General features: G+C 40.2%; 1 protein-coding gene across 3 annotated transcripts in view; it reads left to right on the top strand.

Annotated features, from left to right (window-relative positions):
* Positions 1-15,779, top strand: part of ZNF318 (zinc finger protein 318) — a 34,349-nt gene extending 18,570 nt beyond the window's left edge. For 2 of the 3 annotated variants that reach the window (XM_042938847.1, XM_042938845.1), the window contains exons 7-10: positions 3,812-4,015; positions 4,475-4,574; positions 5,528-5,646; positions 5,937-10,359. In XM_042938847.1, the coding sequence (XP_042794781.1) occupies positions 3,812-4,015; positions 4,475-4,574; positions 5,528-5,646; positions 5,937-9,245 (3,732 nt within the window). In that variant the 3' untranslated portion in view covers positions 9,246-10,359. Of the gene's footprint in view, positions 1-3,811; positions 4,016-4,474; positions 4,575-5,527; positions 5,647-5,936; positions 10,360-14,951 lie in introns of those variants that run through there. The other variant, XM_042938848.1, reaches the window with a different exon arrangement.
* The last annotated feature ends 7,225 nt before the right edge of the window (positions 15,780-23,004 follow it).

Genomic DNA, 23,004 nt, shown 5'->3' with positions numbered 1-23,004 from the left:
ATCTCAGTTTCATCCATCTCACCATCTTTGTTTCCATCCAAGTTCAAGCCACCTTCAATTTTTGCTTATATGGCTATATTCTTAATCCTTTCTCCAAGTATAAGCCAGTGATTGTAATACTCCCTTACCTGCCTCTTCAGCCTCATTTCATGCTTCTTTTTCCCCTTGCTCATTATAATTTCATACTGGCTGGGGCACCTGTGTGGCTCATTTGGTTGAGTGTCTGACTCTTGGTTTTAGATCAGGGCATGATCCTAGGGTTGTGGGATAGAGCCCTGTATTAGACCCCATGCTGACAGCACAGAGCCTGCTTGGGATTCTCTCTCTCTGCCCTTTCCCTGCTCACATGCACGCTCTCTCAAAATAAATAAACTTTTGGGGCACCTGGATGGCTCAGTCGGTTAAGCGGCTGTATCTTGGTTTCAGCTTAGGTCATGATCTCATGGTTTGTGAGTTTGAGCCATGCATCAGGCTCCATACTGACAGGGCAGAGCCTGCTTGGGATTCTCTGTCTCCCTCCCTCCCTCTCTCTCTCTCTCTGCCCCTTCCCTGTGTGCACACTCATGTTCTCTCTCGAAATAAATAAAATAAATAAACTTTTAAAAATTAGTTTATTGTTTAAAATGTTTAATCATTTTGAGAGCAAGAGAGAGTGAGCAAGGGAGGGGCAGAGAGAGGAGGAGACAGAGCGTGAGCAGGGGAGGGGCAGAAGGAAAGGGAGATACAGAATCTGAAGTAGGCTCCAGGCTCTAAGCTGTCAAGACAGAGCCTGACACAGGGCTTGAACCCATGAACCATGAAATCATGACCTGAGCCGAAATCGGACGTTTAACCAAGTGAGCCACCCAGGTGCCTCACCCCACCCCTTCTTTAATATATTAACTATGTAGTGAGCTCTCTCATAATGTATTATGGTTACTGTATAAGATTTATTTCATTCTATCTTATTTAAAACTTAATTAAGATCATGTTTGTTCTCATGCCTGTCTCTTCCACTAAGTAAGAACTTCCTGAGAATAAAAGAGTAAAACTCATTTATCTTTGTGTTTCCCATGGTATCCACTTTGTCTAGGGCATAGTAGGTGCTCAGTTAATGTTGGGAAGGTAGAGAAGAGGATATTCTGTATCCTCTATCGTCCAAGCTCTAATTTTTCTATGCCTTCCTGGGAGAGTCCTCTTTTCAACCAGGTAGGACTATGCTCTTTTTTATACCAGGGTCATTGAGTTCAGGGCCTTTGATGGGAGAAGAACTTAAAAGTTCTGACCCTTTATAGTTGACTTATACATCTGGTCCATTTATGCACCAGCCCCATGATGGCCTGTCATCTTGATTTGAATTTGGCTTCATTTTTACTGAAGCTAATATGGATATGTTACAAGTCAGTATTCATTTCAATAGTAAGGAATGTTGTTCCTTCCTCTGGTTGGTATTTTTTCTGTTTTTGCCTCACTTTAAAATGCATAGCTGGCTTGAGGTTTTCTTTCTATTCATTTCGTAAAAATAAACACACACACAAGTCCACGATTCATCTAGCTAGAGACAACTGTCATTAATACCTTGGTGTATATTATTCCAGCTATTCATTTTCTGTTTATAATTCGTTAAACAAATATTTATTGATCTCCCAAGAAAGTGACAGGCACTATTTTAGATAGAGGGAAGTATAGCAACGAACTATATAGACAAGGTCCTAACTCTCATGAAATAGAAAAAGATAATACAAAAGCAAGTACAGGTTAGGTAATGATAAATGCCTAAAAAAAAAAAAAAAAAAAGAAAACTGGATAAAGGAATATGAGTAGTTACAGAAAGTTGTTTGGATAAGATGATATTAGACATTGTGTCCTATTTGCATAGCCTTTTTGATTATTCAAATGTATTTAGTTACTTGCTTTTTCAGTATATCATGAACATCTTGCCATGTTAATAAATAGATTTCTATAATTTATTTTTAAAATATTTTCTTACAGTTTATTTAATTGTGGAGAGGGGGGCAGAGAGAGAGAAAGAGAGAGAATCCTAAGCAGACTCCATGCTGTCAATGCAGAGCCCTGCACAGGGCTCGATCTCATGAACCATGAGATCATGACCCAAGCTGAAATCAAGAGTTGGACTCCTAAGTGACTGAGCCACCCAGGTGCCCTTATAATATTTTAAATGACCTTAATTTGAAATTATTGTATGGATACCAAAATTTATTTAACCAGTCAAATCACCTCCTGTTTGACAAAATCATTTACTTTGGATAAATGTCAAGGAGTAGAATTGCTAGGTCAAAGGGTATGAAGAATTTTGAGATATGTAATATGTATTCCTAGATTATTTTTCAGAAAGATAGCGCCAGTCAGTACTTGCCAGCAGTGTATACACGAACCCATCCCTTACCTGCTGGGTGTGATTTCTTTAGTGACTCTTTTTTTAAAAAGTTTTTTAAATGTTCATTTATTTTTGAGAGAGAGAGAGAAAGAGAAACACAAGCAGGGGAGGTATAGAGAGAAGGGGACAGAAGATCTGAAGTGGGCTCTGCGCTGACAGCAGTGAGCCCAATGAGGGGCTTGAACCCACAAACCAGGAGATCATGACCTAAGTCAAAGTCAGATGCTTAACCAGCTGAGCCACCCAGGCACCCCTCTTTAGTGACTCTTGAATAAGACTCTAATAAGGAAAGATTCTCTTTGAAGTCCTAATTGTTTCTCTTTCTCCAGCCTATCTTCCTCTCCCTACTAACCCATGTGCCTAGTTCTCTGACCTTGTCTCCTCATTCATACTTACCCTCCCTGTGTTCCAAATTATTGTTTTCTGTGCCTCACTCCTCAACATTAACCAAGATTTCTCACTTCCTAAGTACCTTATTCCCAGCTTGCTGACACATGAATTCATATTAAAGTATTTATTACTGGTAACTTAATCTGGGGAGTTGATATGTTTTAACTCAAAGGTGTTAAATTCTAAAGATGGTATTTTAGGCAGTTTGAAATATTTTACCCAGATTCTTTTAAGTCATTCCATGTAGATGACCGTCTGCTTTATCTGTGCACAGTGCCCACCCTGCTGTCCAGTTTTGTGTCCCTGGATGTGACTTTGACTTGTTTTCTGCATTTGCTTAACCTGTCAGTTACCTTTTCCATATTGTTTTTTCTTTTCTTCGTAGTTGTCATTGTGATTTTTAAATTTAACATATTTAATTGCATAGAGAACACATTCAACATCTACCAAAGGGTATATAATAAAAAGATTCCTGTCCATCTTTTTTTAAAAAAAATTTTTTTTTCAACGTTTTTTTATTTATTTTTGGGACAGAGAGAGACAGAGCATGAACGGGGGAGGGGCAGAGAGAGGGAGACACAGAATCGGAAACAGGCTCCAGGCTCCGAGCCATCAGCCCAGATGCCTGACGCGGGGCTCGAACTCACAGACCGCGAGATCGTGACCTGGCTGAAGTCGGACGCTTAACCGACTGCGCCACCCAGGCGCCCCGATTCCTGTCCATCTTTGTTCTCTACTTCCTTCTCCAGAGGCAGCCAGTGTTTCCATAATATTGAGTATTTTTCTAAATATTTTGGGATACATAAGTAAATATATTGCCATTATGATGTATTCTCCCTGGTAAGGCAGCACTATGGAGTCTAGTTCTGTTTGAGCCTTGCAGACAGATTTCTCGGGTTTTCCCCAGTTTATATAGATTTAGGCCCTGGAAATACGGTCATATGGCCCTGTATCTATTATAGTGGTAAGCTGCTTGCTTTTTCTGAGAGAAGACAGGTCTAGACTACCTTGAATTCCTTCTGAGTGCAGGTGTTTTCCCTCTAGGAATCCAAAATAAACAGTGAGAATTCCCATACTAAGAGCCCCAAGCCTGCTGAGAGCCTCCAGCCAGCTGCTAAGCATTCTGATCAGCCCATTGCTGCCTATGAGTATTATGATGCTGGCAATCACTGGTGCAAAGACTGCAACACCATCTGTGGGACCATGTTTGACTTCTTCACTCATATGCACAATAAGAAGCACACACAGGTAGGTATCATGCCCACTGTTCTTTCCATTCTCACCCTCCTTCCCCTCAAACGTCTATACCCCCATCTGCATTACAAAGCTGGAAAATGAAACATTCTCATATGGGCAGGAGCCCCAATCTGAAGAGCCAAGAGATACCAACAAAGGAGACACCATCCCCAGGGCTCAGTCCAGGGGACCTGCCTGTAACTAAACACCATGACAAGTGTAAGTGAGGCTTCTGCCTCTTTTGATTCCTTGAGTACCTGATTATTTGTTTCATTTTATCTATTGCTAGTACTTGCTCTAACATGTGTTTACCTTTTCCACAGGTGATTTCCGTTTAAACAGTTCGCAGAGAGGGTGGGGGTGGGTACCTGGGGGCTTCTGGTCCCCCCTGGTGTGGGGGAGAAAAAGGAAAGAAAAGGGGTCATTGAGTTTTAGTGCTGTTATGTGAGCACCTCTGCCTCTTGCAAATAGACACTGGATCCCTACAACAGACCTTGGGCTTCAAAGACCCAGAGTGAGGCCAAGCAAGATGCTGTAAAACGTACTGACAAGATAACTGTTCCTGCAAAAGGTATGTTCCCCCCTGGCTCCATTTGTAGTTTCTTTACATTTAGCCAAAGAAGAGGTGTCCCTGAACTAGGTACTAGGAAGCAGCATAGGATGAGACATAACTGTTTTGTTAACAACGGTGTAAGAATGCCTTCTATGTGCAAAACAGTGTACTAGAGTCTAAAGAAATAGAGATCTGTAAGACAAGAATGCTCTCTACTCATATGGCCAAAATTCTAACACATGTTACATATACATACCACATACTACTGGCTCAGTCGGTAGAGCATGCAGCTCTTGATCTCAGGGTTATGCATTCAGTCCCCATGTTGGGCATGGAGCCTACTTAAAAAAAATTTTTTTTAATATATGTATACTTTTTTCGTCACTGATTTATGCACTAAAATCTCATTTATTTAGAGTCCACGTAAATAAAGAACAGTAAAAGGTATGGTAATTTAACTGCCTTTTCAACTAAGAACTAGAAAATATTTTTGAATAGTTGTTATTGGGGATAAGTTGAGAAGTAGAAAGTTTCTTTTGTCTTTTTACTTCTCAATTCTTACCTTTGTAAGTAGTCAACGCTGCTCCATCCTTTAGATCTATAGAAGGTAGATTCCTGAGTCATTAATACCAACATGAGAGATCCTCATACAAATGGTACTGAGCTAGCATCCTACAATGCTTAGTGGTAGTTGGAGTTTGAGGAGAGTCAACAACAGAAATGAGTCTGGCACAGAAAACTCCTGAATTAACCAGTTAGTGTTCCCAAGAGGTAGAAGGGCTAGAGGTCCTGAGTTGAAGCTTTAAATTGGGAAAACTGTGCCATTTGGATTCATCTAAATGCCACTTCTGACTGGAAAGTGGGTAAGGTCCTATATACCATTAACTTTTTTGCTGCAAAGGGAAGTGGGATTTCCTTTACTGACGTCCTGGGTGGAAATGACTTATTTTCTTGACTTCTACTTCTTCCAGGGTCTGAGTTTCTGATTCCCATCACTGGATATTATTGCCAGCTCTGTGAGGAATTTTTGGGGGATCCAATTTCCGGAGAGCAACATGTGAAGGGTCACCAACACAATGAGAAATACAAGGTTGGTCTTTGTAGTAGTTGTGGAGTTTCCTACTTTCTCCAGTAATCCTTTTGACTTTGTCAAACCACTTCAGAGCCAGAAAAAGTTGTTAATACTTCAAATTCCGTGTAATCTCTAGGAAGTTCTTGTCAGTCTTAATAAGAGATGCTGACCTGGTAGAACCATCTATATCCTTGAAGAAGATGACTCTAGGGGTTTCTACCAATTGAATTCCAGTAGTAGCAGGGCCAAGATTTTCTTTCTTATTGTATTTTGACCAGTTGTTGAGCCTTTATGTTTTCTCTTCCCAGAAATATGTGGTTGAAAACCCATTGTATGAGGAGCGGCGGAATCTAGACCGCCAAGCTGGCTTGGCTGTGGTCCTAGAGACAGAACGGCGACGGCAGAACGAGCTAAAGCGCAAACTTAGTGAGAAACCAAAGGAGGAGAAGAAAGAAAAAAAGGCAAAGGTCTTGAAGGAAGTAAAAGAGGATGACAGAGTCTCTGAGGAATTAGAGGACCAACTCTCTGAGGGTGGGAACTCCCCTGAAAAGGCTGAAAATAAAAGGAAGGGTAGCATCAAACTGCAATTAAAGGAAGAGGTAAAGAAAGAATTACCAACATCTTTTGGGAAATTCAGCTGGAAGAAGCCAGAAAAAGAGGAGGAAAAAAGTTCAATGGTCCCAAGTATTCCTAAGGAAGAGGTTGTGGAAAACAGTAAGGACAAAGAGGATGGGAAAGCTGAGGCTGGGAAGGCAAAGCCCATCAAAATCAAGCTCTCTGGGAAAACAGTTGTTGCACATACGAGCCCTTGGATGCCCGTTGTGACAACTTCAACCCAGACTAAGATCCGACCCAACCTGCCTATCCCATCCACAGTACTCCGCAAGTCAGGTTCAGCCACAGTGAGCAAGCCAGCTCCTCTTAACACCTTTCTGTCCATCAAGTCCTCTGGAACTACTGCTAAGCCTCTGCCAGTGGTTAAAGAGTCTTCAGCTGATCTTCTCTTGCCTCCTGATATCATCTCCAAAGCATTTGGTGGGGAAGAGGTGATTCTAAAAGGGTCTCCAGAGGAAAAAATGGTCCTGGCTGAAAAGAATGAACCATCCCATATACCTGAACAAGTGCTACCACCTCCTCCACCACCACCTCCGCCACCCCCTCCGCCACCCCCAGTTATACCTCATCTAGCTTCTCCATCTCCTGCTCAGACAAATGCTGTCTTGGCTCCAGTCAAATCAAACCCAGCTATATCTCACACTCTCAGCCCTGGCTTCCTGGGTCCTAACATTTTGAATCCTGTGTTGCCAGTAGCCATCATGGCGTCGGCACAGCCAGCTGCCATTCCTTCCGATGAGACAGCTCCTGGGGTGAGTGAGAGTGACCGAGACCAGACCCTCTTCTCTGTATTAGTGCGTCCTCCACCTCCCCTCTCAAGTGTGTTCAGTGAACAAGCCAAAAAATTGGAAAAGCGAAATTCATGCTTAGCCACAGCCAATGCTAAGGACCTATATGATATATTCTACAGTAGTGGTGGAAAGGGGGCCCCTGAGACTAAGCTGAGTGGCAGTCTATTGGCCAATGGGGAAAATAGCAATCTTTCTAGAGTCGAAAGTTCGGACACCTCTTCCACTTCCACTTTGAACAACAGTACATCCCAAGAGGGATTGCCTCCAGATAGAAGTTTGATCTCTGCTCCCGAAAAGCCCACTGCAAAAACTCTGGTGTCCCTAGGGAAATGGTCAGTTGTAGAACACACAGACTCAGAAAACAGAGGCAGTGGCTATGGATTCCTACAGCCTCTGACAAGGTTGTGCCAAAGCAGGCCTTACGAAACTATTACCCCAAAGACAGATACTTTGGCCATGTGGACTTCTAGCTCCTTCCAGAGTGATACTAATAGGGATATATCTCCAGGAGGAAAAATCGAGCTTGATCTCGGAGAACCAGGACCACCAGGTGTAGAGCCAGCCCCTCAGCTGTCAGATATGCACTGTCATATCATGGAATCTCAGAAGTTGGTAGAAACCCACCTTATAGACTCTGGTAACCAGGATGAGGAAATTCAAGAGCTCCACAGATCTAAGGATTGTGAGGAAAGTGAGGTAGAGGTAAACAATAAACTAAGAGAAAAGAGACCAAAGCTTTCTGAAGGGATGGTAGGAGAGGAAACAGGTATCAGTGCTGGGCCCAATAGCATAGAGGATTCTAATTTGAACCGTGGGGACAGATGTACATGGGAGGGAGAAATAGAACAGTCTGAGTTGCAAATGACTGACAAAAAGGCTGAACAGTCCAGGAAATTGATGACAGTGAGTGAAACTCAAAGTAAAGTAGTGAGTGACTTGAGTGCACAGGCTCTCTCTTCCACAAAGGCAAAAATAGACTCATTTCCACCAGAAGCTAGGTCTTTACTCCAGAACCCACAAGATATACCTGTGAAAGTTTCTGCTCCGGAATTGCTTCTCCAGTCCCCAGCCAGATCAGATATGTGTTTAACAGATAGTGCACAGGAACAAGGAGTTTCAACTGGTAATGAAGAGTGGCTAGAAAATTCAGCTCCAGAATCTTCTTCCAGGACAAGTTACAGAAGCCTCAAACTCCAGAGAGAAAGCTCAAAAGACTTGCAGGGTAAAATGATTTATGAACTGACTGTTTGGGATGAAAATAATAAGTCAGAGACCTGGGAGAGCCCAGAGAAACCAGAAACAGAAACCCTGGAGCTACAAGATGTCCATCCAGAATTAACAGTGACAATAGAAAGCAAGGCCTTAGAAGGCTTTGCAGTTACAGACTTAAAAGTAGAAGAGCTTGCTGCCCTGGGGAACCTGGGGGATATGGGTGTTGATTTCTGCAATACTCGGGTAGACCAAGCACATAGATCCCCAAATGCCCTGTCTCAGAAAGTGTGTGAAGAAAATTCTATGTCACCTATAGGATGTAATCCCTCCACTCTCCCTGACTTGGAACCAATCCCATCCTTTTCTGAGTTTCCATTAGATTCTCCCAAAACCCTGGTGCTTAACTTTGGAGCAGAAGGTGAACAAAACTCATCTAATCCCAGAAGTGGAAGGATCACCCCTAACATTTTGAAAACTGGACTTCCTATAGAAAATGTTAACCTTGGTTTGGGGAGCTTAGAGGGAACACACCAAGCACTTGACCTATTAGCAGGAGGAATGATGCCTGAAGAAGTGGAAGAAACTTCTCAATTAGAGAAACAAGATTCACTCAGATTGGAATCGGAAACAATTAATCCTGCAGGCCTTGGGCCATCTCCTTGCCTTCCAGACCTTGTTGAATTTGTCACACGGACATCTGGAGTTCAAAAAGAGAAGATATGTTCTCCTCTTTCTGAGCCAGGTGACCCTCCTAAGTGTAGTTCCCCGGAGACGGGACCACTACAGCTAGAAATACCGAAAGTATCCATCACACATCTAGCAATTCCTCAAATAGATGAGGACACTGACCACCCTTTGAATTTGGCAAAATCTCTGGCTTCAGGGTCTCCTACAAGGGAGCAAATAGTTGGAGGCAATGTGGTCCCTCAGGAAATAACTGCACAAGAATCTTCAGTTGCTGCCACCCAGGACCACACAGAATCCAGTGTTCATGACTAAAAGTACACATCCAGAGCTACTTGTGGATGAATCAAATTGGCTTCTAAAAACCAGGTGCCCAGATGATCCAGGACTAGTTGGCTATCTCATCTGGAACCTACACCAAGAGATGCAGTAAGCATCTTACAGTAAATGTTCATGGAAGCCAAAAGTTTACCTCTTTCCTTTTTTTTTCCTTTTTTCTTAAGATACCAGACAAATCAGTCATAACTTCTATACATATCTGTAAAAAAGTATTTTTCTGTTATTATTATTATTTTTATTTTTATTTTTTGCCAATTTGCTTTCTCCTACTTTGTCATTAAAATCAAATGTCTGTCTGGCTCACCACATAGTGTGCTTTGATTGATTGTATTTTGGCTTTGACTCTGCCATTTCTGGAATGTGGGGGAGGAGGGAGACAGAGAGCTGACTTCGATTGCTATGTTGTATTCCTACCCAATTTCCTGGGCAGCTGATGGATCTCTGGGAGAAACACCAGAAAGCCTGCTGAAATGGAAAACTAATGAAGGAAGGATTGTTCATCTCTTAGGCTTCCATTTGGATGGGCCTGCCTTAACATTGTTTGAAATGCAGCGTGAGTAGCTCTTTTGTTTACTGTTTACTTCCTTGTGCCATGTCAACCCCACACTTCCTTTATCCTGTTGCCTTTGCTTGAAATGGTCCTGCTAACCCACAAACCTGTTTGGAGATAGCCTCAATAAAGGAAGAAAATCTAGCAGGTTCACTTTTGGAAGACGACAAATCGGTAAGGCTTATTCATGGCTCAATGCCAGGAGCAGATATGCTTTTTGGGTCACTTTTATTTTTGAAACAGCCTTTGTGTTCATTGTATTGTGATCCAGTAACATTTTGTGTTAAATTGTGTAGCAGCCATTTCTGTTCTGAAGAGGTAGAAGAGCTGAAACTTGTTTTGGGATTGGACTCATTCTCTGTTCCACAATCCATATGTGTTCTTTCCTCTACCTCTCCCTTTCCCAAGTTATTTCCACCATAGTGTGATGTTTGGGGTTGTACATTTTGTTCAAAAGATTAAAGAATTTATAAGTTGGCTTGGACAAGTTTAATTTTATTTTTAATGTGTTAATTACTTGGAATAAATGCATTAACCTCATGTTTCTTTCTGGATTTTGTTTTGAAAACCACACACATTTGAACTCCACAGGAAAACTAGAACAATGAACTCCTGCCGTCCTGTTGTCTATCTCCTCCCTCCCAGTTGTTTTTTCCCCCCATTTGTTAGGGCTGCTTCCGTCATGTCAGATTGTTAAATTATGTAGTCTGTGCCCAGTGCTGCCTGGGTGGGTAGTGAGTAGGCAATAGTGGTCTGGTTTTGGCATCTTCCTATTGTGAAGCTTTTCATAAACTCTTATATTGGCTCTCCCTGTGCTCTGGAAGCTGAGCTCCCCATAGAACATTCATGTTCTTGCTGAAGGTGCTCTTGGGGATCAGAAAGCTTAGTCCTCAGATTTTTTTCTTTTCTTTTTCTTTTCTTTTCTTTTCTTTTCTTTTCTTTTCTTTTTTTTAATGTTTATTTTTGAGAGAGACAGCGCATGAGCAAGGGAGGGGCAGAGAGAGAGAGGGAGACACAGAATCTGAAGCAGGCTCCAGGCTCCGAGCTGTCAGCACAGAGTCCAACACAGGGCTCGAACTCATGAGCCGTGAGATCATGACCTGAGCCAAAGTCGGGTGTTTAACCATCCCCCCAGCCCTCAGATTTTCTGATCTCTGTCCCAGTTTCCTCTTTACTTTCTTGTTGTCAGAAATTTATAACCTGGCTCAACAGAGGCTTCAGAGTCTTGTTTTCTACCCACACCCTCAAAAATAATGCAAAGTTGCTGATCTTTTTTCCTAGGAATTTTTTTCCCTGTTAACTTGTGTGCAGAGCTGCAGAATCCTAGGTTGAGTTTGGGGAGGCTATTTACTTTTTCTAAAGCCTTGACTAATGTCTACTTAGAAGATGTCCTGGCCTTTGTTGTTGTTCATGTTGTGGAAAGGGCACATATTTGGGAGAGTTAAGTCCTTGAATGTTCCTCAGCCATTTGCTTTGCTGTGATATTGGACAAGTTACCACACCTCCCTGTGCCACAGGGATTTTTTTTCCCCCTCCTTTAAGATGAGGATCATTATCTCCATTGCAGCACCAAATGTATCCAGGGTCATGCCATCCCTAGTAGTCTTCCTAGGCCTGCTTTTTAGGCTGAAGCTTGAGTTTAATGCACTTTCCTGGCCCAGAAACCATAGACTGACTCAGAAGGTGCCCTTTAGATGAACGTAAACCCAGGTGAGCTTCGGAGATGTATTTGTTTTTCTGGAGAACTACTCCTTCCCTATTCTGGCAGCCTATCTACAGGAATCAGAGAACCTAAGAGTTTAAAATGCCAGATATTACTTAGTTCATCTCCCTTTGGGGACAGATGGTTGGGTTTAGAGTGGAGAGGGGTTAATCCTGTCCATATCTCTTACCCTTATTCTATATCTGAGGGAGTCAGAATCTTCCTCTTTAGGTTAGGAGAGGGACACTGGAGAACGGTAGGGAAGAGAAAAGAGGCAAAATCTAGGCAGTACAGAACTAATTCAAGTAGCTGTGGCTGGAGTACTTTGAATTACTTTCTTGTACTTGATAACTTCAGGCTTTTTCTAGAATAGTGAGTGGATTCCTGCTTGTAAGAAACAATAGTATTCTTCGTATCTGCCTTGAACTAGCAGAAGGAGAGCCTTTAGGATTCTGTAGTCTGGGCAGGAAGTGTTGCTGGCTTTCTCTTTGATCAGTAGGATCTAGCTTTGAGCCCATCCAGAGAAGCCTTGTGATAGGAAAGGCAGAACTCTAACCCAGTTGCCAGCATCTAAAAGTAGGGCCTATTTTTATTCAGCACTATCACAGCACTGAATAAATGTTCACCTTAGGAGACAGGCACATGCAAGGAGTGGGCCCTAATCTTTATATGTCGCTTATGGTGTCAGAGATAACTATTTTAATATTCTGCAAACATCAGAAAGTTTTTATTGGAATCTCTCAATTGTGAAAACAAATTATCAGTAGTTAGGTTTAAATTTGGGCAAACCTAATTTTACCTAATTTGTGTAAATAACCCCCCCAAATTCCACTTGGCTTTGTGAACGGAGACCTTTTGCTTCGTAAGCCATCTTCCTCCTATTCACAGGGCAAATAATACTCTTAGTCTTTGTGGTAAGTATTCCCATTTTACCTAATACAGCTTCATCTCTAAAAAAAATTAAAATCAAAAAGCTAGCTAATGCTTTGGTACCAAAGCATGCCAGGACATGTGTCCATTTATCAACTGCCAGATTCAGGGACTGCGGAAGAATGGTGAGGGGTTGGGCAGCAGGGATGGTTGGACATACAAAAACAGGCATCCTATAGGGACATTAAGTATGTGATTAAAAAATAAAAAGTCAGAGGCATGTTCAGAGAGGAGACAGCCTATAATAGAAGTGAGATGGGTATTTTTTTTTTAATGATTATTTTTAAGAGAGAGAGCATAAGCAGGAGAGGGGCAAAGAGAGAGGGACAGAGGATCTGAAGCAGGCTCTGTGCTGACAGCAGCAAGCCTGATATGGTACTTGAACTCATGAGATCATGACCTGAGCCAAAATTGGATGCTCAACCAACTGAGCCATCGAAGCACCCTGTGAGATGGGTTTTTAAAAAATATACCTGAGGCACCTGGCTGGCTCAGTCAGTAGAGTATGCATCTCTTGATATCGGGGCCATGAGTTCAAGCCCTATGTTGGATCTAGAGCTTATGTAGAAAATAAATATCCCTAAACTTTGGTTCTCACCTTAACAAAACATACCTGCCAAGCTTGGGATAAGAGAGAACCTAAGCAAGGTCTTCATTTATTAACAATTTTGTGAGAACATGGACAAATGAAAATAGTTTGGGATTGTGAACACATTTCTTTAGAGTTTAATTTTGTAATAACGTTTATGGAATTTTTAATCAAAAAAGTTCTGTATATGGTAACTGTTCATTGATAAGCCAAGCGCTGGAACTGATAATGAAAATCTATCATTTAAAAAAAAAAAATCACTCCCATCCTGGTTTGCCCTCAATGCTTATACACTTTCAGAGGACTCTGTATGTTTTCATTGTAGCAATTAATGTTTTAATTTTACATTTATGTGTTTATTTGATCAATATATGCCTTCCCCCACAACTAGATTATAAACTCTCCAAAGCAAGAAGTTTGTCTTTGCTTACAGTTTTTTCATGATTGTATTCCCAGTGCACAGTTGCCTGACCCACATAAGAGTGCTCAATAAAAATTCGTTAAAAGAATCAATGTGGTAATAGTAGCTATTTTTTGTTAACTGATTTTGAATACTCAGCAATTTATAAGTGGGTAAAAGCTGCAAACTGCTGATTGTATTTGTTGGGTACTTAGCACTCCAAAAGACTGCTTCTGTCCTGGATCTTTGTATACAAAGCACTGTCTATAACAGCAAATGCATATCAAGGCTGCCAGTGGCCTCTTCATTTGAACAGCATTCTGGCCAGGAGGGGGACACACTGCCCCTGAAGCTCCTAGAAGAAAAATTGAGGGTAGGAATGGGGATAAACTGACCTTAGAGTTACCAATAAAAGACTTTTGGACTCTAATTTTCAGATGGCTACCTTTCTCCTTCCAGCCAGATTTTATAGGCGCGTTGAAGTCAGTCAGTCAAACCCACATCTCTGATTTGGCGCAACATCCTCTTTGTCACCTCATAAAAACTAAGTCAAGCTGCCATTTGATTTCCGGAAGAAAACAAAAAAAAAGCAAAAAGTTTGCTGTTGGTAGAAGGAGGAGGGATGCTTTCACTTCTTACTCTCTATTTTTGTTTCAACATCCTGACCATTTTATATAAAATATAAATATTTCACGCACATATAAAATAAGTACACACAAACACACACGTAAAATATGTAACTTTATGTCAGTAAGGGTTATCTGGTGCTGTGGAATTGTAGACCAGGTTTTTTTTTTTTTTCCTTTGTGTATTTTTAAATATGTGTCTCTCTCACTCAGTGGATCCCTGTCTTCATTCCTCTTACCAGTTCTCTATAAATAGGTCCTGCTGCTTTTCCTTCAAGACTCCCTAAATTCCTGTATTCCCATCAAGGCTGGGCAATGTACATTCTTCAGCCTCCATTCTTGAAGAATATTATTCTTTTCTTGTTTCTCTTTTCCTCTTCCCTTTCTCTTGCTCCCGCCTCTGTTTAGCTGTTTATGTATTCCCAAGTATACAAACATTTGGTCATAAAATACTATAAATTGAGCTACTTGTCTTCACAAAGCTTACTTTAATGCAGGTACACAAAAGATACCACAAAGTCTTTGCTGCATTCAAGAGGATAAAAGTTAATTCATATCTAGATGTATTGATTAAAAGCTTTATAGGCTTTTGTCCATTCCACTGGTGGAAGATCAGGAGAGAAAGGTGTTTTGTAGAAAACAATGGAAATGAGCATGTTTAAGGGAAGTGAATAAGCAGGGTGAAAGTAGAGGCAGAGTTACACGATAGAGGATATGGAGAAAGATGGCAGAGGTAAAGTCAAGCATATTGAGGTATTTTCTTTCATCTCCTCTGATACTCTGCCCCTGCTAAAGTTCCACCCAGCTCTCCAACAGCCTACCTACATAAGGATGATTATGAAGATGTTTACTGACTTTTGCCCGCCTCTCTTCCTTTCTTTTCAGGAGCAATTGCAGAAGTCTTCAGATTTCCAGAAGGAACGACTGCAGAAGACCTCTCTGCCTCAGGGAGGCAGGGATAGAAGCCACAGAGACCAAAGAAATGATGAGCGCCCTTGGGGCCAGTAGGTAGTCACCTCTAAGGTCTGACTTTCAGAAGGTGGGTATGACTGCTGGGGCAGGAATGGGTTGTGGAGAAGACCCTGTGTTTTTAACTGCCAGGAAGTGGTGAATTGGGTGAGCAAGTATGTATGTCTGTATTTTTGTAGCAGTAGAATAGGGACGAGATAAAGATAGGCATATAGATGTATATTTTAAACTTGCCACTCCTCATCTCCAATTATCTCCTAACTTCCATCTCTCATTTTGTGCCACACTTACGTTAAAGCTGTGGAGTTCAGATCTTCTCATCCGTCCTAGATCCAGGGGCCCCAGTGTTCCCAGCAAGTAGAACATCTACTGTCTCAGTTTCATTCTTGTCCATTTAAGAACCAAGGTAAAAATTTGGCATGTCCTTAGAGGAGTGGGGTATGAATGGACAAACGAGGCAGAGGGATGGGGAGACAATCACAAAAGGTAGTGTTTGAAAAATCCTGACTTCAGGATTTCTGACTTCAGGACCGCTGTCTACCAGTTTTCATTCAGACTTACTACCTCTCCTACACTCACTGAAACATCTAGTACACAGAAGCAGGCAAGCATCATTTCAAACTACCAGGGAAACCCCTTACTCTCTATCTAAAATGCTAGTAGGTACTTTATTTACTCCTTTTTGCACTTTGGGACTGTGGAGGAAGAAAACCAAAATCAAATAAAATTTTAGCTGACCTTTAAGTCCTTTAAACTCTGAGATTCATTTAAATCTGAGCTCCCCCGATCCAGATTTGCCCTTAAAACTCTTAGCCTACTTTTGTTCATGATTTGTAAATCCAGGCATTTTTAGAGTCCCAGAGGTCTAATTTACTACCCAAATAAATCTGTGGTTTGGGTAAGTTTTGGGAATACTTGTAACACTACAAGTACAAAGAACTGCATAATATACAACCAAAGCCACCAAAGGAATAAGAAGTAAGGGGATAAGGGGTAAAAAGTATCTCAGGGCCTCTGGCTGTTGAGCTTCTGTCAGTTAAGGACTACTCATTCCTAAGGTATGACCCTGTGGATGAAGCAATGGAAAGCGTTCTGGTGCCAGGGCTGCCAACACTTTGTCACCACCACTTTCTACTTTCTCTCCCTTGCTTCAACCCAAGATCTGTTTCTCATCAGCTACCACCTTCCTCTGTTCAGGGACAATCAGGTGTTTGGTCACAGCTTTCATTCCTAACTGTTCCTGCTTGCATTCTCCAGTGGTATCTGAGGTCCACCTTTAAGATGTGCTGATCTGGGGGATGGGCAGGGGGAAAGGGAACATTTTTATTTATTTTATTTTACTATTTTTTTAATTTTTAATTTGTTAATGTTTATTTTTGAGAGAGAGAGAGAGAGAGAGAGAGAGAGAGAGACACAGATGTGAGCAGGGGAGGGGCCGAGTGAAAGGGAGGCACAGAATCGAAGCAGGCTCCAGGCTCCGAGCTGTCAGCACAGAGCCTGACGCAGGGCTCAAACCCACAGACCACAAGATCGTGACCTGAGCCAAAGTTGGTCACTTAACCGACTGAGCCACCCAGGCACCCCTAGAAAGGGAACATTTTTAGAGTAATATTTTCCTTCTGAACTTTTATTTGATATGCTAGAGTTCACACATATTATAATGATAAGATACTTAAGGCCTTTTTGTTGAAATATATTTCATATAACGTTAAATGTTTTGTAACATAAGATTCACCATTTTAAAGTATACAGTCCAGGGGCGCCTGGGTGGCTCAGTCGGTTAAGCGTCCGACTTCAGCTCAGGTCACGATCTCACGGTCTGTGAGTTCGAGCCCCGCATCAGGCTCTGGGCTGATGGCTCAGAGCCTGGAACCTGCTTCCGATTCTGTGTCTCCCTCTCTCTCTGCCCCCTCTCTTTCTGCCTCTCCCCCGTTCATGCTCTGTCTCTCTCTGTCTCAAAAATAAATAAACGTTAAAAAAAAAAATTAAAAAAAAAAAGATTCTCTTTAAAAATATATATATATATACAGTCCAGTAGTTTTTAATATATTCAGGGTTGTGCAACTATCACCACTATCTAATTCCAGAACATTTGTACCACCCCCCCTAAAAAAAAATACCCATTAGCAGACGCTCCCAATTATTCCCTACCCCAAAGCTGCTGGCAGTCACCAATTTGCTTTCCATCTCAGTGGCTTTACCTATTCTGGGTAGTTTGTATAAATGGAGTCATACAATGTGTGGTCTTTTGTGTCTGGCTTCTTTCATTTAACATGTTTTCAAACTTCATTCACGTTGTCCCGTGTGTCAGTACTTCATTGTATTTTGTGGTTGAAAAATACACTACTTCGTCGATATACCACATTTTGTTTATCCACCAATTGACGGGATTTGGGGTTATTTCTGTTTTTTGGCTAATATGATTAATGCTGCCATGAACATTTGTATGCGTGTGTTTGCGGACACAAGTTTTTCAGTTCCCTTGAGTATATCCTGGGTCCTATGGCCAACTCTCTAACATTTTAAAAATGAAGTTTTATATTAAAGTATAAGGTGCATATAGAAAACAGAAGCACACACATCACAAGTGTTAAGCTCAAAAATTTTTATGGAATGAACGCACCTAGGTAACCAACAACCAAATCAAAAGATAGAATATAACCAACACCCCTGAAGCCCCTCTCATGTCCTCATCCAGTTACTACACTTTCAAAAGTGTAACCACTGTTCATTCAAGCCTGCATTGGGCTCTGCATTGACAATGTGGAGCCTGCTTGGGATTCTCTCCCTCCCTATCTCTCTTCCCTCCCTTGCTTGCACTCTCTCTCAAAATAAATAAATAAATAAACATTATACACACACACACATTTTAGAAATGTAACCACTTTTCTTGACTGCTATCTGAGGTATTGTTTTGTTTTTGTTTTATGGAGGTGAGATAAACAAGTGACATTTAGCACATTCACAATGTTGTAAACCATCACCTCTGTCTAGTTCCAATACATTCTCATCACCCCAAAATAAAACCTTGTGTCTATTAAGCAGTTAGTTCTCATTCCTACCTCCCTTCAGCTCCTGGCAGTTACCAATCTGCTTTCTGTCCCTATGGATTTACATATTCTGGTTATTTCACATAGATGGAGTCATAGGATATGTGACCTTTTCTGTCTGGTTTCTTTCACTTAGCATAATGTTTTTGAGGTTCATCCATTTTGTAGCACGTATCAGTCGCTCATTACTTTGTATAGCTGGATAATATTCCATTGTATGTGTATACCACAGTTTGTCCATTCATTCATTGATGGGTATTTGAGTTATTTCTACCTTTTAGCTATTGTGAATTGTACTGCTGTGAACATTCATGAATAAGTATGTGTTTGAGTACCTGTTTTCACTATTTTTCAGTATATAACTAGAAATGGAATTGCTGGGTGATTATTTTTATGTTTAACTTTTTGAGGAACTGCCAAACTTTTCCACAGCACCTGAATCATTTTACATCCCTTTCAGCAATATACAATGGTTCCAATTTCTCCATATTCATAACACTTGTTAATTTCCTTTTTTATATATATTATAGCCATCCTAGTGTTTCATTGTGGTTTTGATTTACCTTTCCTTGATAACTAATGATATTTAACATCTTTTCATATACTATTTGGCCATTTATATATCTTCTTTAGAGAAATGTCTACTCAAGCCCTTTGCTCATTTTTTAATTGGGTTGTTTGTCTCTGTTGTAGAATGGTATGTATGTATGTATGTGTGTATGTATTTTAGAGAGGGAGCACAAGTGGGGGAGAGGGGCGGGGTGGGGGGAGAGAGAGAGAGAGAGAGGGAGAGAAGGAGAGAGGGAGGTGGGGGGGAATCTTAAACAGGCTCCACACTCAGTGCAGAGCCCAACGCGGGGCTTCATCTCACAACTTTGTGGTCATGACCTGAGCTGAAATCAAGAGTTGGATGCTCAACTGACTGAGCCACCCAGGCACCCTTTTGTTGTAGAATTTTAAGGATTCTTTATATGTTCTGGATACTAGACCTTTATCAGATACATGATTTGCAGATATTTTCTCCCATGCTGTATGCTGTCTTTTCACTTTGTTCTTTTGATGCACAAAAGATTTTAATTTTTTTTAAGTCCAACGTATCCATTTTTTCTTTTATTGTTGGTTTGGTGTAATATTTAAGAATCATTGCCAAATCCAAGACCATGAAGATTTACCCATCAATTTTTTCTATGAATTTTTTAGTTTTAACTCTTATGTTTAGGTTGTTGATCTACTTTAATTTTTATATATAGTGTGGGGTAGGGGTCCAGCTGCATTCTTTTGTATGTGAATATACAGTTGTTCCAGCACCATTTATTGAAGAAACTGTTTTTTCTACATTGAATGGTCTTGACATTCTTGTTGAAATTGATTGGCTGTAGATATATGGTTATTTCTGGACTCTCAGTTCTATTCCAGTGGTTTATATGTCTGTCCTGATGCCAGTGCTACTCTATTTTGATCGCTGTAGCTTTGTAGTAAGTTTTGAAATTGAGAAGTATGAGTCTTCCAACTTTGTTCTTCAAGATTGTTTTGCTGTTCGGGCCCTGTTGCAGATTCATATGAATTTGAAGATTGGCTTTTCATTTCTGCAAAAAGGGTCATTGGAATTTTGATAGGAATTGTTTTAAATCTGTAGATCACTTTGGATAGCATTGCTATTTTGACAATATTAAATTTTCCAATCCATGAACATAGATAGGATGCCTTTTTGTTTATTGAGGTCTTTTTTAATATCTTTCAGCAATATTTTATAGTTTTTTGTGTATGTCTTTCACGTCCTTGGCTAAATTTGATTCTCTGTATTTTTTTATTTAATATATATTTTTAAATTTTTTTAATGTTTATTTTTGAGAGAGAAAGAGAGAGACAGAGACAGAGTGTGAGTGGGGGAGGGGCAGAGAGAGAGACACAGAATCTGAAGCAGGCTCTGGGCTCTGACTGAGCTGTCAGCACAGAGCCCAACGTGGGGCTGGAACCCACAAACCACGAGATCATGACTTAAGCCGAAGTCAGATGCTCAACCAACTTAGCCACCAAGGCGCCCCTGTTCCTCTGTGTTTTATTCTTTTGTATGCTGTTGTAAGTGGAATTGTTTCTTAATTTCCTTTTGGACTATTTATTGCAGCTATAGAAACACAAATGACTTTTATATGTTGATCTTATACCCTGAAACTTGACTGAATGTGTGTGTGGACTCTTTATAGTATTAATATTAAAAAATAAATACATATTATTAATATAGTATAATATATATTATATATACATAAGATCATGTTATCTGAGAATAGAGATAGTTTTACTGTTTCCTTTCTAATTTGGATATCTTTTATTTCTTTTTCTTGCCTAATCGCTCTAGCTAGAACTTCTAGTACAATGTTCAAAAGCAATGGTAAAAGTGACATCCTTGTCTGTTTCCTAATTTTAGGGGGAAAAGTTTCAGCTTTTTACCATTGTGATGTTAGCTCTAGGTTTTTCATAAATGACCTTTATCATATTGAAGGAATTCCTTTTTGTTTCTAATGTTCTGAGAGTTTTTATCATGACAAGGTGTTGAATTGTGTTAAATACTTTTTATGTTTTAATTTAGATGATTATGAGTGGGGTTTCTTCTTTCATTATATTAATGTTGTGTATTGCATTGATTGATTTTCTTATGTTTTACCACCCTTACATTCCTGGGATAAATCCTACTTAATTACACAGCTGTTCATAGGGTTATCTTCTAATACCTTCTTATTTCTGGGAGGTCAGCAGTAATGTCCCACTTTCATTTCTGATTTTATATTTTTTTTAATTTTTTGTCCAACTACATATCAGTTTTAGTAAAGCCATTATTCTTTTTGGGGGTGGGGGAGGAACAGAGGGAGAGAGAGAGAGAATCTTAAGCAGGCTCTATGCCCAGCATGGAGTCCAACGTGGGGCTCGATCTCACAACCATGAGATCATGACCTGACCCAACATCAAGAGTCAGACGCTTAACCTATTGAGCCACCCAGGTCCCTCATTTCTGATTTTAGTTATCTGCATCTTCTCTGTTTTTTTCTAAGTAAATTTAGCTAAAGTTTTGCCAATTTTGTCAGTCTTTTCAAAATACCAACTCTTGATTGATTGCATTGATTCTCTATTGTTTTTCTGTTCCCTATATCATTTATCTCTGCTCTAATCATTATTATTTCTTTCTTCCTACTGTCTTTTAGTTTTAGTTGTCTCTTTTTTTTTTTCCTGTTTCCCCAAGCTGTAAAGTTGGGTTATTGATTTAAGATCTTTTTTAAAACATTTCACAGCTATAATTTACCTCTTGGCACTGTTTTCACTGCATCCCATGAGTTTTGGTATGTTGTATTTTTATTTTCATTCATCAAAGCATTTTGATGAATTCATCAAAGTATTTTATTATTTTCTTGTGAGTTCTTCTTTGACCTATTGGTTACTGTATAGAGTGTGTTGTTTAATTTCCATTTTTGTGAATTTTCCAGTTTTCCTTCAGTTATTTTTAGCTTCATTGTATTATGATTGGAGAAGATACTTTGTATGATTTCAGTATTTTTAAATGTATTGAGTTTTATTTTTTAGATATGTTGTGGACTAACATATCTATTCTGGAGAGTGTTTCATGTGCACTTGAGAAGAATGTATATTCTGTTTTTGGATAAAGTATTCTGTATGTTAGGACTACTTAGTTCAGTGTTGTTCAAATGTTTATGCATTTGCCTTTTATTTAAAAAATTTTTTAATGTTTATTTTAGATGGTGGGGGGGGGCGGGGGCAAGGGGCAGAGAGAAAGGGAGACAGAGAATCCCAAGCAGGCTCCACAACTGTCAGCACAGAGTCTGATGCGGGGCTCGAGCTCACAAACAGTGAGATCATGACCTGAGCTCAAACCAAGAGTTGGTCACTTAACCAACTGAGCCACTGAGACACCCCTGGGCATTGGCCTTTTAAATCATATGAGAAACTAAAGGGGAGTTACAAACCACATATAGAATAATACTGGATTTTATATTTACCTATGTGTTTTCTTTGACTGGATTTCTTTCTTTGGATGGTTTTGAGTTATTGTCCTAGTGCCCTTTCATTTCAGCCTAAAGGACTCCCTTTAGCATTTCATGTAAGGCAGGTCTCCTAGTGATGAACTCCTTCAGCTTTTGTTTCTCTGTAAAGGTCTTAATTTCCCCTTTGTTTTGAAGGATATTTTTGTTGGATATAGAATATTGGTTGAGAGTCTTTTATTCTTCTACTCAGAATAATTTCAATAGTCCATCTTCAAGTTCACTCATTTTTTTCTTCTGCTAGCTTGAATCTGCTGTTGAATCCCTGTAGTGAGTTTTCCATTTCAGCTACTATACATTTTAGCTCTAGAATTTTATTTAGTTCTTATATAATATTATGATAATAAATGTATATTAAAATAATATAAATTTGAATAATTTCTCTTTATTAATATTCTTTATTCATTTGTTCATTCTCCTAGTTTCCTTTAATGTTTTTGTCTATTGTTATTTGTTTTGTTTTGTTTTGGGGGGGAGAGTGAAAGTGTGAGCAAGGGGCAGAGAGAGAGAAAATCCCAGGAAGGGTAGAGGGAGGTGGGGGGAGAGAGAGAGAGGGAGAGAGAGAGAGAGAGAAGCAGGGCTCACCTGAAGCAGGGCTTATGTTTTACCTGAATTGGGGCTTGTGTTCACCAGATGTGGGGCTCGAGATCACCCAATGTGGGACTCCCAACTCATGAACTGGAAGAATATGACCTGAACCGAAGTCAGATGCTTAACAACTGAGCCACCCAGGTGGCCCTGCCAATTTTTTTCTTTAGCTCTTTGAGCATATTGAAAACCTTGATTTAAAATATTTGCCTGGTTAAGTCCAACATCTGAACTTCCTTGGTGAGATGGCTTCTATAAACTTTTTTTCTGTGAATGAATCAT

This window comes from Panthera leo, chromosome B2, assembly GCF_018350215.1.
Source record: "Panthera leo isolate Ple1 chromosome B2, P.leo_Ple1_pat1.1, whole genome shotgun sequence".
NCBI classification, from domain to species: domain Eukaryota; kingdom Metazoa; phylum Chordata; class Mammalia; order Carnivora; family Felidae; genus Panthera; species Panthera leo.
This window is presented reverse-complemented; position numbering and strand designations above follow the sequence as displayed.